This window comes from Trichechus manatus, unplaced genomic scaffold, assembly GCF_000243295.1.
Source record: "Trichechus manatus latirostris isolate Lorelei unplaced genomic scaffold, TriManLat1.0 scaffold00064, whole genome shotgun sequence".
NCBI classification, from domain to species: domain Eukaryota; kingdom Metazoa; phylum Chordata; class Mammalia; order Sirenia; family Trichechidae; genus Trichechus; species Trichechus manatus.
In genome coordinates, this window is record NW_004444000.1 from 13,132,432 (window position 1) to 13,151,667 (window position 19,236).

Consider the following 19,236-nt stretch of genomic DNA (forward strand, 5'->3'; position numbering starts at 1 on the left):
CCCCACCCCACCCCACCCCACTACCCAAATAGTTCTCCTGCCTCGAAGCAGGGCCCATCACCCCGCTGCAAGCTCCGGTGCCTGCGTCTCCCCGGAAATGTCCGCCCTACGTTACAGAATGTAAGAAAGGTCGGAGAATTGCATAGGAAGGTGGAGGAACAAACCGGGTCAGTTTGACCTGACGGTTGGATTCGAGTGCGCAAGTTGTGGAAGGGAATCTTACTCTAACTGCTGTTTCTGTTCCTAGATGTCTGGCGTGGTCCCACATACCTGCTGATGTTCATATTCACTCTGAGCTGTGGCTCCACGCTAACGCCGTCCTCAGAGAACTGTTTTCTCTACCTCCTCCCCGCATCTGCGTAAGCCGGGAGAGGTTCCCTGTACCAGTGGCTGCACATTTGGACAAAAGCACCAGTTTTTCAGTCTTCTAACGGCCATTCTGTGATTTGGGTCAGCATCTGTGGACTTGGGGAAAAAATACAAAAAAACACGCAAACGAAAACCCACGGTCGTGATCTCTCCGTGGTGTTGAAACTAGCGCACTCCCCAGCTCTGTTGGGTCACTCTCAGGCACCGCGATCGTTTGTTCGAGGCTATCATATTCGTTTTTGGCCGCTACATCTAATTCGAATCGTAACGGTTGTTGTCTCTCACTGGCAACTTTCTATTTAACTAGGTACAAAATCGGGCCAGATCTTTGGTCTCTTAGTCTTCGTATAAGGATAGCAGACATTTGAAAAACTACCTCTTTTATTTTAGTGCAGCACTAAATTTCTCCTATTTTTTCTTCTTGTGCTACCACAAGCCCCAAATTCTGCCTTATCGGGACCAGAAAACGTCAGGCCTTAGAACTTAAGGGCTCCTGCCCTTAGAAGTACATTTCCCACAAAGCGCTTCATCTTAGAACTGTATCTCCCACAAAGCGCTTCATCTTAGAACTACATCTCCCACAAAGCACTTCATCTTAGAACTACATCTCCCACAAAGCACTTCATCTTAGAACTACATCTCCCATAAAGCACTTTATCTTAGAACTACATCTCCCACAAAGCACTTTATCTTAGAACTACGTCTCCCACAAAGCACTTCATCTTAGAACTACATCTCCCATGAGGCCTATCTAAGATAACGTTGGGCGACAGCTTCCTGTCTCGCGAAAAGCGGCGTGGCTGAGGACCGGTAAAAGGTATTTTTGTTTGGTTTGGTTTTTTCAACTTTCTGGGTTCTGCAAAGAGGAGTAAACAAACAGCTGAACTTTCTTTCTTTCCCTCTTCCCCATTCCTCGATCGTTTCAGGAAAGCACTGGTGTACGGAAGTGGGACCTCGACTAAGACCACTTATGCTTTCCTGTGCCCGGTATTTTCTGGGTCTCCTGCAGAAATTCGCAGCGGTAGGGGTTTCTTTATCATTCGGTAACAGGAATTTAGAGGGCCCCTGGACTGCTGCCCCAGTTAGAATTGTGCGTGCTCATACAGCTAAACACTAGTAGAGATCGGGATGCTGGTAGCGTGTGGGATGGGAGGGAGGCATGGCGACAGTTTTCAGATTGTTTTGGGAATTGCCCTACACGCCACTAGTACCGATTGCTTTTGGGTACTAATAGCTTGGGCCCCTTGATCCTTTGGATACCCCCTTTGCTTTAAAATAAAGTTTATCATGAGGAATGCTTTTGCACTACTTCACTGCTTCCTAACGTTTTCGAGATTTTTTTAAAAAAAAAAACAACTTTGTTGTATTTTAAGTTTACAATTCAAGTTAGTCTCTCATACAGAAATGTATATACACATTGTTACGTGACCGTAGTTGCTCTTCCTGTACTGTGACAGCACACGCCTCCTTTCCACCCGATTTCCCGTGTCCATTCAACCAGCTCCTGGCCCTCTCTGCCTTCTCATCTCACCTCCGGACAGGAGCTGCCCATTTTAAGACTCTTTTTAACTTCAAAAAATACAATGACCTTTGACGGTGGCAGTTTTAACTTACAGCCAGTGTTTAGCACACACATGAATTCCCTTTTTTTGGTAATTCGGCGGCCCCCTCTCAGATGTCACGTTAGATGTCTGCTTGGGAACCACTGCACGTCATCCCGAGAGAGTATGATATGCTGGAGAAACACCATACTGACTCAAGAGATTTGGGCTCACATCCTGTATTTGCCACAAATCTGCTGTATGACCAGGCCAACCTCTACCCGCTAGTTCTTTAAATAGGGGTTGAACTAGATGGTCGCCTCAGAAACTTTGATTTGGTAATACTGGTAATATTTGACATCTATGTAAGAGGCTAAGAAAGGTAAATCATTGTTTTGTTTTGTTTTGTTTTTTGCTGTGAGGCAAAAATACCATGTAATTTAAAAATTTTTTTAGTAATATAAAAATTAACCCATCACCCTGCTACTGAGTTAACTTTGATCTTTCCTTGTGCTTTGCACGTGCACATGGGTGTATAACCGAGATCATTAAGTTTGCAGTGTTTCACTGAATTTGCATTTTTTTGTATCTTCCATAATTATGCTAACTGCTTAGCCCTGGTGGCACAGTGGTTAAGCGCCGGCTGCTAACCGATTTGAACTCTCACCAGCCATTCCGAGGGAGAAAGATGTGGCAGTCGGCTTCAATGAAAATTACAGCCTTGGAACCAACTCTTATCGGGCAGTTCTACTCTGTCCTATAGGGTCGCTAGGAGTCTGAACTGACTCCATCGCAGGTTTTTTTTGGATTTAATCTCTTTAACCACCTCAGTATTGTTGGACATTGTTTTCATTTTTCACTTATTTGCCATGAACATATCCTACATATATTTGAGTCACTGATTACTTCCTTTATACGGATAAATGCCTAGCAGTGGAACTGGATGAATGTGAATTATGTTGCTTTACATATAATGGGAAAAAAAGGTATTTTAGCAGATAGTAATGGTCCATATCAAGGTGATTCATTTATGTTAAATAGCTGTCTTTCCTTGAGCAAGCAAACTACTTGTCACTCTTCTGCCTTCAAATGCTAAAACTGGTAACTTCTAGATTTTAGATGTTCCTCACTGAATTACAAACATGTAGAACAGATAGTTGCTATTTAAGGTGAGCGCAATTAGTGTTTGGCCTGTACCCAAATAGGCTTAATTCATTCTGGACTTTTATGTCTGCATTTGATTCCAGATGTTAGTAGTTTGAAATTCTATTGCAGAGTAGAAATAGTCTTCAAGAGACATAATTCCTAAGCAAATCTCAGTGGCAGATCACAAAAAGCGTGGTATTCCGGAAGTGACAACCAAAGGCAATATATTGTGAAATCACTGTACTCCTGCAGCAACGGGATAATTTATCTGTGCTGCTGCCCTTCTCTCCTTACAACTGTGTGAGTAAACGGCGTGTTTCTGTTTCTTCCTTTTGGCCCTCATCTCTGAGGTGGTGAGTACAGATGGGCACTACACATGGAAGCAGAACAACAGCCCAGGTTCTAGATCCTTACTTCTCTTACTTTGGGAAGTATTTAGTAAAAATAAGGTCAAGCTCACAGATTTCCAAAATTCTTTATTGGATAAGCTTAACACCCAGAACTTTAAACACACACTAATAAAAACACAGCTGCTCACACTGGCCAAAGGTAACAAGTTTTTAAAGAGCAGAAATGGTGTTACTGACTCAACTTACTAGTCTGACAAAACAGAAAGACCAGGCCTGTTTTCTTTCTCTGGCATGATTTCTCTTGTGGTTGCTGGAACTGAGAGTTGGAAGTTAAACGGCATCTAACCACTTGATAGCGAGCTAGGAAAGACCAATAAGGGGTGAAATCCCTACTCTGTGTGGTCCATCGATTTCTGAAGTGAGCTGTTTCTATTTGGAAGAGATGTAAAGAACCAGGTTCTCCCCAACAATCCTGTGACAGGAGAGGGACAGGTAAAAAGCCTTTAAGAAGGAGAAAGAGGGAAGGGGAGCTGCTTCCTGGGCATGACACCATTTGCAAGGTCACAGCGGACACCCCAACGAAGGGCAGATCTTTTCTTCTCAGTTGGTACTAGGTAATTGTTTGGAACATATACATGCTGAGGCTTGGGTTGGGGTTCTGCTCGACACAGCATCTGCTCTCGGACACCCCAGCGTAATTCCTTCCGATGATCTTCACCAGGTAACCGCATTGAGTCCCAGTCTCGTTTGTACTCAAAATATCGGGCTACCCGATCGATCTTGCCCCGGTTTCGGCTTAACTGGTCCAGCCTTGGGAGAATAAAGGACTTGGGTCGGCTGGCAACAATCAGGTCTTGTTCATCAGCTGGGGGGCCCATTCCTTCTCTTTGTAGATAGTAAACAAGCTGATCTTCTTGAGTAAGTGTTTGGTATTCATGTGGTAGATTAAATTTTTGTGAAATTTCAACTGGGGATTCCCTGTCTTCCTGGAACTGCATATTCATCAGCCTTTGTCTTAAGTCCCAGAGATCCATCTCTCTTTCTGTACCAGATTCTGACTCACTGATAATCGACTCATCTGTCACTAATACTTCCCCACCTGGCTTTCTACGCAGCACCTTTCTCTTCATCACTGGCTTCTGGAGTCTCTGGGAGGCCTCTGAGACTGTTTCTGAAGTGACATTACAGTCCAAATGCGGGTACTGCACTTGCAGAGGAAGAGCCACAGGTCGCTTCCCTGCGGTTACCGAAGCTTTACTGTAGGGATCATACCGGGTAGACGGGGCTTCTCTCCTGACATCTCCCTCACCCTGCCCTGCACAGATCTGGGTAAAAGCTGTAGCAGCTGCTAACATTCGTTCTTCTGGATCCATACTGGCCCATTTTTGTCCATCAGGTCCCACGAGTTCTTCCATTGCTTCCTCTACACAGTAGGGCTTTCTGGAAGAGAAAACACTGGTCAGTTTCCTGTGAATACATTCCCAGCTCATAAACTGCTCCTTCTCTTCCCGTCTGTTAGCCGACAGCTAACAATGGAGAAAGGAAGGCTGAGGCGAACACTAGTCAGTGCTACAACAGGTTGGCACAGGGTAGGAAGGGAATGCTTTGGAGGGGCACTCACTCAGCTCTAGGGCATCTAGTACCTGCTTTCATTTCCACTCCCACTTTCTACTGCCTCGTCATTCTTGCCACCACCTTTAGTAGCTCCTAGGACGGGAGAGGTGAGTTCTGGCGTAAGAGGAGCTCAGGACTGCGTGGTAGGGGTCATAATCCATACGATACATTATGTAACATGTGCTTAGAGGGCACTTTTCTGGACCTGGCATTGTTCTGTGTGATGGACATTTATTAATTCACGTAATCCTTACAGCCATGGGATAGGTACTCTTACTATCTGCTTTTCCCAAATCAGTAACATGAGGCACAGAGAGGTGAAATATTTTCCCAGGATTACACAGCTAGTAAGTGGTGGAGCTGGAATTCTAACTTCGGCTGTCTGACTCCCCAGTCTTTGCTCTTAACCATGCTGTTGTTAGCTGCCATCCCATCAGCCCGACTCATGGCAATCCCATGCACAATGGGATTGGACTATTGTGATCCATAGGGTTTTCACTGGCTGATTTTTCAGAGGTAGATCACTAGACCTTTCTTCCTAGTCTGTCTTGGTCCGGACGCTCCACTGAAACCTGTTCAGCATCACAGCAACACGCACGCTCCACGGGCAGACAGGTGGCTGCACATGAGGTATACTGGCCAGGAATTAAACTCGAGTATCCCACGTGGAAGGCTGCAAGTCTGCCACTGAACCAGCCACCACTGCCCCTGCTCTTAACCGTAACAGTGGCTGGATTTAAAAACCATCACAACTGCAGTATTTCACTCACACACTGTGTTTTGTATTGTGTAAGTATGTATACAGGTATATACGTATATACTTGTGTATGTCCCAAATCAACTCGCTAAATACCCCATGCTAGTTTCCTGACTGGGTCTAAGATTGGTATCTGTTGCCCACTATTTCCTTGTGTCCCTACTGTTTTTCTTTTTAAACTGAAAAATGAATATACGCACATGGTAATTTTAATTTCCCCTCCCCTGCCAAGACTCAGACCCGTTACCTGTTGCCATCGAGTTGATTATGACTCATAGTGACCCTACAGGCCAGAGCAGAACTGCCCTATAGGATTTCCAAGGCTATAATCTTGCCACATCTTTCTCCCGTGGAGCAGCTGGTAGGTTCAAACAGCTGACCTTTCGGTTAGCAGCTGAGCTGTTAACCACTGCACCACCAGGGCTTCTTAAGACTCCTCAAAGGCAGTCAGAATCTCTCCAGAAATTTTCCGTGTTCATATGAACATTTTTAAAAATACCATACAGGAGCATATTATACAACTCTTCTGAACCTTAAAGGTAATTTTGGTGATCCAGCTACATCAGCACATGTAGACATACTTCTTTAGTTTAAATTGCACAGAATTCCAGTGTATGGATGCACCACAGTTTATTCAGCCAGCCCCTTACTGATGAAATTTAGTCTTATGTTGCTATAAGTCAAGATCGACTCCATGGCAGCGGGCTTAGTTGTTAAAAACTAGTGTTAAAATGAGTATCTAGTAAAGTTTTACGTATTTGTAGGTTCAATTTCTAGAAAAGGAATAGGATGGTCAAAAAATATGTTTTGACAGCTCTTGCCAAAATGCACTTTAGAGAATTTGCACCATTTCCTCTACAAAGTGATGTACTATCAAACTTTCTCATCTTTGCAGTCAGTTCCATGAAAAATAGTTCTCAGAAATTTGCATTTCTTGGAGTAAATTTGAGCATTTTTAAAATATATTTATAAGCTTTCTTTTTTTTCCTTTTTGTGTGAGATGCTTCTTCCTTGCCTATTTACCACTTGTGTTGTTTGGATTTTTTCTTATTGTTCTTTATGTTAAAACTGATTTATATATTAATTAAATGCTTATATTTTTACTTATATGTTAAGGAAGTTAGCCTTTACCATCATTAATTTTTTTCTTCCCAGTATTTACCTTCTGACTTTATAATTCTTTTGGGTGGGAGGTTTGGTAAGAAGTAAAAATTATTCCATGTTTTCTTCCAGTACTTTTATAGTTTCTCTCTTTTTTTAAAAAAAAAAACATTTAAACTTTCAAACAGAAAATTAAAGGGCAAAACACTAAATGAGTTACCTAGACTCAGATACCGTATTATCTAAACAGACGTGGAAATAATCTTCCGTAACCGAGTAACCATATCCATAGATTGGCTGAGACTGTCCTAATTTTAGGGATGTAGTACAGTTGTCCCCATCTTAGATTATTGAAATATGCCAGGAATTTCAACACCAACTCTAAATTACATTATCCAGACTGTCTCCTGTAATTGTTAGAGGTACAGAAATCTTTTATCAGAATATGCATTAAATTTTGCTTAAAAAGAAATACAATTGAAGCAATAATTACCTTCTTTCTGCCATTAAAACTGCTTAAAGTGGGACAGTTTTGTCTCCAGGCTCTACTTCCAATGTGAAGTATAATCATTGATAAGTTTCTTCTGTTAAGTTCGCTTCTATTGTACCACCTTTAAAAAAGAACTGAGTATGAGATGACAGAACATCTAAGCCACTTATTATTTTATCTGAAATACTGAAAGCAAAAGAACCTCAGATTAAACACATATTCCATATAAAGAGATCTCATGATTAGACAATTGGACACATATGAGGAACCAAGAGGAAATGTTTTAGGAAAAAATATCAATAAAATCAGCCCTCAATCATCTCAGCTAATAAAGAATAATGAAATCTATAGACATTTCCCCTAAATTTGACTACTTAAACATTAACAAAGATGGCAGAATGATCTATGATCTGTGATCATTCTTTCTTTTCCCCCGTGAATTGGCCAGACAGGATGGAAAACAATAATATCTGAAATATTATACAAAATGGATAATTAACCCTTAATAATTAAACTAATGCTCTATCCTGGGTAAAAGCAAGTCTGTATTCTTTGGGCATTCAACTAAATCTCTAGGTACTACTTGAGCATAATGGAATGATATTGACATCATCAGAGCAAGGAGCCCTGAAGTTATTTTATCCCTGTGCTCTTTCTTCAGGTAGGGTGGACCTGTATGATTTATTCCTAAGGTTGTCCTATCATGGCTGAAAATGACATAGACAGAAACCAGACTGAGAAACTCCTAAAAAGAGTGCAAGAACTGGAGGAGGAGGTACAAAGACTTAAAAAGGAACAGGTCAACAAGGACTCAAGCAGAAAAGAAGATTCTTCAGGAAGTAAAAAAGCTAAGCGTGCATTTGATTTCAGTGCTCATGGTCGAAGACATGTAGCTCTGAGGATAGCCTATCTGGGCTGGGGCTACCAGGGTTTTGCCAGTCAGGAAAATACAAACAACACCATTGAAGAGAAGCTGTTTGAGGCGCTAACCAAGACTCGACTAGTGGAGAGTAGACAGACATCCAATTATCACCGGTGTGGGCGAACAGACAAAGGAGTTAGTGCCTTTGGACAGGTAAAGCAAGTAATACCAAGACATTCTAGATGTGTATGTCCTGAGGATTCACATTAGCTGTATCTCTAAAACAGAGTATCTTTCTCTAATTCCACAGGTGATATCTCTTGACCTTCGTTCTCACTTTCCAAAGGACAAGGATTCAGAAGATTTGAGTTTAAAAGACGAAGTCAATGATTCTGCTAAAGAGATCCGTTATACCCACATTCTCAATCGGGTGCTCCCTCCAGACATCCGTATACTGGCCTGGGCCCCTGTAGAACCTACCTTCAGCGCTAGGTTCAGCTGTCTTGAGCGGACGTACCGCTATTTTTTCCCTCGTGCTGACTTAGATATTGTAATCATGAATTATGCAGCTCAGAAGTATGTTGGCACACATGATTTCCGGAACTTGTGTAAAATGGATGTAGCCAATGGAGTGATAAATTTTCAGAGGACTATTCTGTCTGCTCAAGTACAGCTAGTAGGCCAGAGCCTGGGTGACGAGAGATGGGAAGAACCTTTCCAATTATGTCAGTTTGAAGTGACTGGCCAGGCATTCCTTTATCATCAAGTCCGCTGTATGATGGCTATCCTCTTTCTGATTGGCCAAGGAATGGAGAAACCAGAGATTATTGATGAGCTGCTGAACATAGAGAAAAATTCCCAGAAACCTCAATACAGGTAAATATATTAAAAACAAAAACAAAACCCAATTCTCCCCCCCCCCAAAAAGAAAAACTCCACAGCTATTGCCCTTAGAATTATTGTTTACTTGGCTAACATTAATACAATATACATATCCTTCTTGCCCCCATGACTGCCTAAATAACCAAGTCACTGATTCTACCTTCATGAAGCTTTTAATCTAACTTGTAAATGGTTACAAATATTTGGAGGAGAGTGGAATCTTTTAATTTTCCTCTCTCATTGTTCTATACCATTAGTAGGGAAACAGGCATTTGGACAAGGCCCTTAAGTGTAAGAACATTCATTTCCACATGATTTTCTGTTTCTAAATTTATAAGAGGTATTATTGTTAGGTTCTGCTGAACTTAAAGGAAACATCAAACTATTCATATTAGATCTTATTTTGTATTCCTGAGTAGTAGTCACTACCACTGTACATTGGACTCTCCTAATTTCCAGTTTCTGAAATGGTAAGACAGAAAGTACAGTCAGATTTTTCTTTTGAGAGCAAGCTGAAGTCAGATGGATACCAATAACTCATTCCTAAGCAGTGAAATCTAGTTTTTACTCCATATTAAACAAAATTGGAATTCTATTTACAGTTTGGAAAAATACCACTAGCTGTTTCAAATTTTACAGCAGTATGGAAGGGCCAGGTTAATACTTCTAGGTAACTGGTTACCATTGAGATTTACCCCAGTATAGATCAAGCCTAACCAGTTGATCCATGATGTTGCCTTTTTGTTTCTTCTCTAAGTTATTATAAAGCTATTTCAGATTAAGGAGAATGCTGTATTTTCTTAGCTATTAGATACTCGATATTGACATCAAGTCCCCCCACCCCCTTTTTTTAGCTCAACTAACCCTGTTTTTAAAAAAACTGTTGGATGGTTGCTGTGTAGTCTCATAATCTGTTTTTTCTTCTGTCTCTCTAGTATGGCTGTAGAATTTCCCCTAGTCTTATATGACTGTAAGTTTGAAAATATCAAGTGGATTTATGATCGGGAGGTTCAGGAATTCAATGTTACCCACCTACAACAACTATGGGCTAATCATGCCGTTAAAACTCACATATTGTATAGCATGCTGCAAGGACTGGACTCTGCGGCAGTACCCTGTGGGAAAGGTATGGCAGGGATGTTCAAGGGTAAACTCACTCACCAGGACCAAAAGTTATATAGGGCTACGGGTGGCGGTAGTTTTATATAATGTTTGGAGGTGATTCTTTTGTGACAAAGTATCCATGTAATGCTTGATTGTGTAATTATAGGACCAGAAATGGATGGAGTGATAAAGTGGAGAAACGTTAAGCCCCCTGTCATAAAGCAGACCAGTGCTTTTGTAGAAGGAGTGAAAATGCGCACATATAAGCCCCTGATGGATCGTCCTAAGTGCCAAGGATTGGAATCCCGGATCCAGCATTTTGTACGTAGGGGACGTATCGAGAACCCACATTTATTCCATGAGGAAGAAACAAAAGCCAAAAGGGACTGTGCTGACATATTAGAGGAAGAAAATACCATTTTAGAGAAACCAACAAAAAGAATCTGTGTTGATACAGAAATTAAAAGGATCACTTAACTATAGAAAACCCAGGATCTAGGAGGCAACAACCAGCTAGTGGTGGGTGGATAGAAAGAAAATACAAAAAAAAATTTAATGCAAGAAGTCATAGAAATTTTGATGATCAGCTCTTAAAAACAAACAAGCAAACAAACCATAGGACCTATAAAGTTCTTGCTTCTAAGAAGAAAGAGTTCAAACATTCTCCCATCCTTGTCCAAAAGGATGAAAAGCAAAAAGCAGTTGTAAAATGGGGTATGTATGTACGTCCACCCTGGGAACCTGTGCATTATGTTTGAATTCATTAAAACCTGATCCTCAAAGTCTAATTTGTTGGGCTGTCCTTTTTCAAAGAAAAAGATACTCACTAGTCATCTGAATTCTCTAAAAGAACTTTGCCTCAGTATCTTTTTTTTTTTTAATTGTACTTTAGGTGAAGGTTTACAGAACAAATATTTTCTCATTAAACAGTCAGTACACATACTGTTTTATGACATTGGTTAACAACTCCACGACATGTCAACACGCTCCCTTCTCGGCCTTGCAGGAACTTTTTATTTTTTTTGATGAAAATATACATAGCCAGAGAGACACCATTTCAAAAATTTCTACATGTACAATTCAGTGACGTTATGTTCTTCCAGTTGTGCTGCTATTCTCACTTTAGATGAAGATTTATAGAACAAAATAGTTTCTTATTAAACAGTACACATATTGCCCTATGACAATGGTTAAGAACCCCACTACATGTCAACACTGTCCTTACTCAACCTTGGGTTCCCTATCACCAGCTTTCCTGTCCCCTCCTGCCTTCTAGTCCTTGTCCCTGGACTGCTGTACCTCATTAGTCCTGTTTTGTTTTATGGGGCTGTCCAATCCCCAGCTGAATGATGAAACTCGGGACTGACTTTGCTACTGAGCTAAAAGGATGTCCAGGGGCCATACTCTCGGGTTTTCTCCAGTCTGTCAGGCCAGTAAATCTGGTCTTTTTTTGTGTGTTAGAATTTTGTTCTAAATCCTCCAGCTCTGTCCAGAACCCTCTGTTGTGATCTTGGTCAGAGCAGTCAGTGGTGGTAGCCGGGCACCATCTAGCTGTACTGGACTCATTCTGGTGGAGGCCTTGGTAGCTGTGGTCCATTAATCCTTTGGAATAAACTTTTCCTTGTATCCTGGTCTCTTCATTCTCCTTTGCTCCCAAAGGGGTGAGACCAGTGGAGTATCTTATCTTAGATGGCTGCTTATAGGCTTTTAAGACCCCAGATGCTACTCACCAAGGTAGAATGTAGAACATTGTCTTTATAAACTGTGTTATGCCAATTGGGCGAGATGTTCCCCAAGACCATGGTCCCCACAGCCCTCTGCCCAGCAATTCAGTCCCTCAGGGAGTTTGGATGTGTCTATGGACCTTCTGTGACCTTGCCTTGGACAAGTGGTGCTGGCTTCTCCGCTATTGTGTACTGTCTTACCCTTCACCAAAATTACCACTTTTGTCTACTTAGTTATTTCCCTCATAACCAACAAAGATTGTTACTTTTTGTGTGTAAACTGTTTCATGAGTTTTTACAATAGTGGTCTCATACAATATTTGTCCTTTTGTGACTGACTTATTTCACTCAGCATAATATCCTCCTGTTTCATCCATGTTATGAGATGCTTCACAGATTCATCATTGTTCTTAATTGTTGCATAATACTCCATTGTGTGTATGTCCCATAATTTATCCATTCATCTGTTGATGGGCATCTAGGTTCTTTCCATCTTTTTGCGATTATGAATAATGCTGCCATGAACATGGGTGTGCATATGTCCATTCGTGTGACGGCTCTTATTTCTCTAGGATATATTCCTAGGAGTGGGATTGCTGGATCGTATGCTATTTCTATTTCTAGCTTTCTAAGGAAGCGCGATATCATTTTCCAAAATGGTTGTATCCTTTTGCATTCCCACCAGCAGTGCATAAGAGTTCTGATCTCCCCGCAGCCTCTCCAACATTTGTTATTTCCAGTGTTTTTGATTTGTGCCAGTAATGCCGGGGTGAGATGGTATCTCATTGTGGTTTTAATTTGCATTTCTCTAATGGCTAGTGATCGTGAGCAGTTTCCTCATGTGTCTGTTGGCCATTTGAATGTCTTCTTTGGTGAAGTGCCTGTTCATTTCCTTTGCCCATTTTTTAATAGGATTATTTGTCTTTTTCTTGTAGAGGTGTTGGATTTGCTTATAGATTATGGAGATTAGACCTTTGACTTGTACTGTCCAAAAATACTTTCCCAGTCTGTAGGTTCTCTTTTTACTCTTTTGGTAAAGTCTTTTGAAGAGCATAGGTGTTTGATTTTTAGAAGATCCCAGTTATCTAGCTTATCTTCTGGGGTTTGTGTGTTGATGGTTATGGTTTGTATCCTGTTAATACCATGTATTAGAGCCTGTAGCGTTGGTCCCATTTTTTCTTCTATGAACTTTAGAGTTTTTGGCTTTATATTTAGGTCTTTGATCCATTTTGAATTAGTTTTTGTATATGGTGTGAGGTATGAGTCCTGTTTCATTTTTTTTGCAGATGGATATCCAGTTTTGCCAGCACCATTTGTTAAAAAGACTGTCTTTTCCCCATTTGATGGACTTTGGGCCCTTGTCGAAGATCAGGTGACCGTACATGGATGGATTTACATCTGGGTTCTCGATTCTGTTCCACTGGTCAATGTATCTGTCGTTGTACCAGTACCAGGCTGTTCTGATTAACATAGTTCTGAGGTCAGGTAGTGTAAGTCCTCCTACCTTATTCTTCTTCAACAATGCTTTACTTATTCAAGGCTTCTTCCCTTTCCATATAAAGTTAATGATTAGTTTTTCCATCTCTTTGAAGAATGTTGTTGGTATTTGGATCAGGATTGCATTGTATTTGTAAATTGCTTTGGGTAGAATTGTCATTTTCAAGCCTGAGTATCTTAATTATTTCCCAAGATAGACTTTAGTGCCAGGCATGATGCTATCTCGAAGTAACCCTAGTAAGGCACGGCTTCTTTTCTTACGAAGTATGTAAGTCTAGTGTAGAGGCTGGCAAGCTTCTTCTGTACAGGACCTGAGAGTAGATATTTTAGGCTTTGTGAGCCACCTATTGTCTCTGTTGAATATTCTTTCTCCTTATTTTTAACCAACCCTTTACCAATGTCAAAACAATCCTTAGCTCATGGGCCATACAAAAACACCATGGGCTGGGGTTTGCCAACCCCTGGTGTAGTGGCTTAAGGGAGGGGGGCTCATATAAAGAGGAGCTATGCTATCCAAGCTAAATTTTGTAGAACAAGTGAGAGCTTTAGAGGATGCAGTTTGTATAAAGGGCTGGAGATTATAGCACGTGCATTCAGGGAGCTGTAAATATGGTATGATTTGAATGGAAACTGACAAGAACATAGCTTAGAAAAGTAATCAAGGGTCATGTTGTAGGTCTTCCTTAAAAAGCTTAGATTTTATCTTGAGGGGCCCCTGAAAAAATTTAAAAGCCAAATTGAATTGTGTAGCAAAAATATTTATCTGCAGTAATATAATTGGAAGACTAAAGGCAGGGGGACCAAGTAGGATGCTGTTAGAGCAGTCAAGGCAACGGCTGATGGCCTAGATGAGATTTTTTGTGAAGGGAATGGAAAGAAGTAAATCAATTTGAGATTAAGGATGCAGAAACAATGGGACTTCGTGGCTGAGTGAATGTGGCATTCAAAAATATGGAGGATTTCAGGATAATTCCTTAGGTTTCATATTTAATGAATAATTGGTGGTACCACACACTGAGATTGGAAAATGGGTGGCTTTGCTTGTTCCCGAGGAGCCCTGGTAGCACAGTAGTTAAAGCGCTCAGCTGCCAACCAAAAAGTTGGTAGTTTGAACCTGGCCGCTGCACCATGGGAGAAAGATGTAGCAGTCTGTTCCTTAAAGATTTACAGCCTTGGAAACCCTATGGGGAGCTCTACTCTGCCCTATAGGGTTGCAGTAAGTCACGATGGCAGTGGGTTTGGTTTTTGGTTTGCTTGTTCTCAAAGCAAAGTTGGTAAGTAACCCTCAAAATAATACTTATAAATACCAATATTTCTTTAAAAGAGCTTAAAGTTCTCTTAAATAATACACTGCCCCTTCTAGCAATAAAAATAAACATCAAATACATGAACTCAGACCTTCTGCCACAATAACAATTTTCATTTTTGCATAGTGTATTACTTATCTGCATTTACAATAATATATGGGTATGAGATCCAAAGTTTATTTACCAACCAAAAAAATTTAAAAGCAAAATAGAATTGTGTAGCGAAAATACTGCTCTGGAATAATGTGGATTGGAAGACTGAAGGCAGTGGGACCAAGTAGGAAGCTGTTAGTAAGGCAACAGATAATGGCCACTAAAATAGTTTGTTCCTACCTATATTCAAAACTCCAGGGTATACAATTATGGTTTCTATCCTCAAGCTGCTAGTTAAAGTACAACTAACATATGAACAATAAGAACTAATACTAGCTCACATATAAATAGTAAACTGATGCTGCATGAGGGCTACAGAAGCTTAGTAGTAGGTACACTGCAGAAATAAGACTTCATTGAAAGTGTTCCAGGTTTAAGAAGTAAAACAGCATAAGAAAAGTGAGTTCTGAAGCATAAGGAGGCATATTATAATAGCTTTTATAGCCTAGCAGAGTAGGGACCAGAAAATATCCCCATTTTAGAGATGCGGAAATAATGGTACAAAAAAACTAAGATTTATGGAAAATAGTTGTACAATCCCGGTATTCTGGAATCTGAATCATGCTATATTGTTCTTTGAGAGCTGATATGCCAACATTTCATAATGCCCTGAGTGTTCTAAAAGAAGGATTGCTTTGTCCTTTAACTTGATGCAGAGATTCTTTTGTTTTTAATGTAATCACTGACCATGATAGAATATCCACACTTAAACATTTAAGGGCAAACCAAAGTATTTTATTTTTTTCAACTTTTTATCTTATTTCAATGTACCATGATTGGAATTAGTATTCGAGTTTAAGAAAAACTTTAGGAAAGAACAGAGTTTTAAGAAATCGCTCCTTGTTTTTAAAAATCAACTCTAAAGAAACGATAAATAGGACAAAAAGCACTAACTAAAAGCCTGAAGATTCTGTAGAAGGAAAGGAATGAGGATCAGGGTCTTAGATCCTAAGTAAAATCATCTGAAGGTTACTAACAAATCTCTAAGGATTCATTCACCAAGACAGACCACATCCTGGGCCATAAAACACACCTTCACAAATTTAGAAGACTAGAAACCATCCAAAATATGCTCTCACACCACAAAGAATTAAAATAGAACTCAATAATGAAAAGATAGCTAGAAATCTCAACGTAGAGATTAAACAACACACTTGTAAATAACATATGGGTCTAAGAAGTCTCAAGAGAAATTAGAAGAGTAAGGGTTTCATGACACTGGTTTTTGTAGTTACTACAGAAAACCTCAGGACAGTCAACATAGGTGGAGCAAGTGAGAAGCCCCAAAAATGTTAAGTGTGAAATTACTTGTTATCTAAGGTATTTGTAAAAATGCCAAATACTTGTAGTCTCTGACCCATGGTAGGGAATAAATAAATATTAGAGGAAAGTAATGTAGGGCTTTCTTCATTTGAAAAATGGAAGGAATTATTAGGTTGTGAAGTTTAAAAGATAATACATATGACGGTGCTTTGTGAGAAGGAAAATGTATCATACCATTCATTTCAATGTTCATGCAATACAAAACCACCTACTGAAAACAGATGGACACAGAATAGAGGAAAACGGGGGCCAAAACGGGATAGGAAACTGTCCTGGCTAGGAGGATCTCTCACACTAAAGCTGAGAAGACTTTTTCACAGCATGGGTACTATACTATGAATTCTGGTACTGGCGAAGAATACTGAATATACCATGGGTGTCAGAAGAATGAACAAGTCTGTGTTGGAAGAAGTACAGCCAGAGCGTACCTTGGAAGTGAGGATGGTTAGACTTCCCTGGAGAAGGACATGATGGCTGGTAAAAAGAGGGTCAGCAAAAAAGAGGAAGACCCTCAACGAGATGGACTGACCCAGTGGCTGCAATGATGAGCTCAAATACAGCCATGATTATGAGGATGGTGCAGGACTGGGCAGCATTTTGTTCTGTTGTGCACAGGGTCACTATGAGTCAGAACTGACTCGATGACACCTAACAACATGCTACACGATACAGTGATTGTGTTATTTTCTTTGCATTTAAATTAGGGCACACTGCCATTTTCTTCTTGAATGCACGAAGATATTTGCAGATAGCAAAATATACACTTTTAAAAACTATATTAACAAAATATAAAGACAAAAAAAAATGTTAAAAATTCATTAGCTCTTAAATCACATGCAATGCCTTTTTTTTTTTTAAATGCGTCCTGCCCCTTCAGCTTTTCAGATAATAATTTTGTATGTTTTTGTATTTTTTCCCCATTACTTCTCTAATTTTACTTCCTAAGATTGTATTACTTATTACTGTAAACACAGAATAAGGTCCAGGTAACTATCAGTTCTTTCTTTTTAACATAAAGACCTGATAATCCTTTCTCTTTTAGTTAAAGGGAAATTTTCACATAGAAGCTAGAACAGCTTATATTTCGTAGATAAATACAGATAATATTGAACAAAATACCAACAATATCTTCTCTTCAACTTAAGTGATTCAGTGTCCCACTTTGGGATTGAAAGGATTCCGAGGGTGGAAGGTGAGGATTTTAAACTGAGATGGAGAGGGGTCTGGGTCAGTAGTTAGATTCTAACCATTGGAGAGAGGCAATCACATACTCTTCTCTAACAGTTATAACAGTCTTCTATCTCTGGAGAGGTTAAGCATGTAGCTTCTAGAATCAGATTAAAACAAAATACCCTACCATAAAGGCAAAAGACACCATTATCAAAGTTGGAGAGACAACAAACTGGGGGAAAGATTTGTAACAAGTTTAAAGTCACAAATTCAAATTCCTCTTAGAAAGCTATCTAAAGGTACGTAACACTAGTAAAATAATACAGTGAAAAGACAAACATGATTTATCAAAGAAATGACTAATAAAAATAGGAAAAGATGTTTAATTTCATCAAGGCAAAGAAAAACATCAAGATACCCTTTTAGATAGACTGGTTTAAGAGTTTTCATTACCCAGTGCTAATCAGAGCATGGAGCCCTGGTGGCGCAGTGGTTAAGAGCCTGACTGCTAACCAAAAGGTTCGCAGTTCGAATCCACCAGCCACTCCTTGGAATCCACATGGGGCAGTTCTACCCCGTCCTATAGGGTTGCTATGAATCAGAATGGACTCCACGGCAACAGGTTTGGTTTGGTAGTCAGAGCATGGAGAAACAAGCACCCTTACACTCCATGACTGAAGTGTATCACAGTCTTTCGAGGGGGCAGTTTTGCATTATAAATCAGAATATAAATTGTACCATAATTTCTAAACCATGATCAACTTACAGGAATTTATCCTAAGGAGTTACACACAGCGTACACATTGGACAAGAATGCAAATATGTATATGTACAAAGATGGTCACTATCATGCTATTTTACAATTATGAAGAAAGTGGAAACAATCTAAATGTCCCTTGGTAGGGGACCGGTTAAATAAAATATGGTACAGTACAGCCATAGCAAGAAATACCATGTGTTCATTAAAAATTACAATGCACATCTACCTTTTACACTGAAACGCGTTCCCAATATTCAACACTGAATAAAGCATAATCTGCTTAACTAATACTTTATAAAATTTATCATGCAAAATTATATAAATTCAAACATATTTTATAATAAGTATACTAATGTAAATATAGCATACATATCCATAAAGGATATATCTGAAGGAAGTTAACCCAAATGTGAATAATGTTTTGTGTGATGGTTGGTTATCTGTGGCTAAAGGGATTGAGATTTTTTTCTTTCTTCTATATACATATTTAATATTGCTTGGATGTATTTCTAAACACAATGGGATTGTATCGTTTTTACAATGAGAAAAAGGTTGATTTTCACTGTGGGGTAGGATTCTATGGATCTCCAACTTTACATGCTATTCTATCCTGACTTGTCAGGGGAGCAGCTTCTTGTGCGGACCAGCTGTCTGTTCTATCCAGGACTCCACAAACGGTGTAACCAGCACGTGAGAATACTTTCCTTCTCCTCTTAACCTACAACGCAAACGATCACAATCTGCACTGCCTGGCCACGGACATGACTGCGGGGCATCCTGAGAACTCGGGTCTTTCCCAGGGCGTCCGTCTCCCTCCCTCCCCCGACTCCACGCCAGGAGCCCTCTGACCACGACCACGTTCCCCCTAGCTGTGCGAGGGCTCCCGACAAGCCCAGCACCTTACCGCTTACACATTTCCTTAAGAAACAATACAGTTGGGGTTTATCAGAAATGTCAATGTTCCCAAACCTTCAGGTGCGTCAGAAAACTTGGTGACATGAACAGAAAAACGACAAATCTGTACCGAGAACCAAACCTCGCTGATGGGAGAGGGCCATGGGCTCCCACAGGGGCGGGCGGCCCTCC

General features: G+C 40.2%; 2 protein-coding genes across 4 annotated transcripts in view; one reads left to right on the forward strand and one right to left on the reverse strand.

The window, feature by feature from the left end:
* Positions 1–1,165: 1,165 nt before the first annotated feature.
* On the forward strand, positions 1,166–11,000 carry PUS3 (pseudouridine synthase 3). Its single transcript, XM_004379348.2, has 6 exons — positions 1,166–1,186; positions 1,296–1,390; positions 8,030–8,443; positions 8,541–9,106; positions 10,048–10,238; positions 10,383–11,000. The coding sequence occupies exons 3-6, from the start codon at positions 8,072–8,074 to the stop codon at positions 10,691–10,693; spliced, it is 1,440 nt and encodes a 479-aa protein (XP_004379405.1). The 5' UTR covers positions 1,166–1,186; positions 1,296–1,390; positions 8,030–8,071; the 3' UTR covers positions 10,694–11,000.
* Positions 1,169–19,236, reverse strand: part of HYLS1 (HYLS1 centriolar and ciliogenesis associated) — an 18,798-nt gene continuing 730 nt past the window's right edge. Inside the window, exons 1-3 of one of the 3 annotated variants that reach the window (XM_023734083.1) lie at positions 19,055–19,207; positions 7,372–7,489; positions 1,169–4,846 (exon numbers count right to left, since the gene is read on the reverse strand). In XM_023734083.1, the coding sequence (XP_023589851.1) occupies positions 3,910–4,846; positions 7,372–7,385 (951 nt within the window). In that variant the 5' untranslated portion in view covers positions 7,386–7,489; positions 19,055–19,207 and the 3' untranslated portion in view covers positions 1,169–3,909. Of the gene's footprint in view, positions 4,847–7,371; positions 7,490–8,710; positions 8,844–19,054; positions 19,208–19,236 lie in introns of those variants that run through there. The other 2 variants (XM_023734082.1, XM_004379347.2) reach the window with 2 other exon arrangements.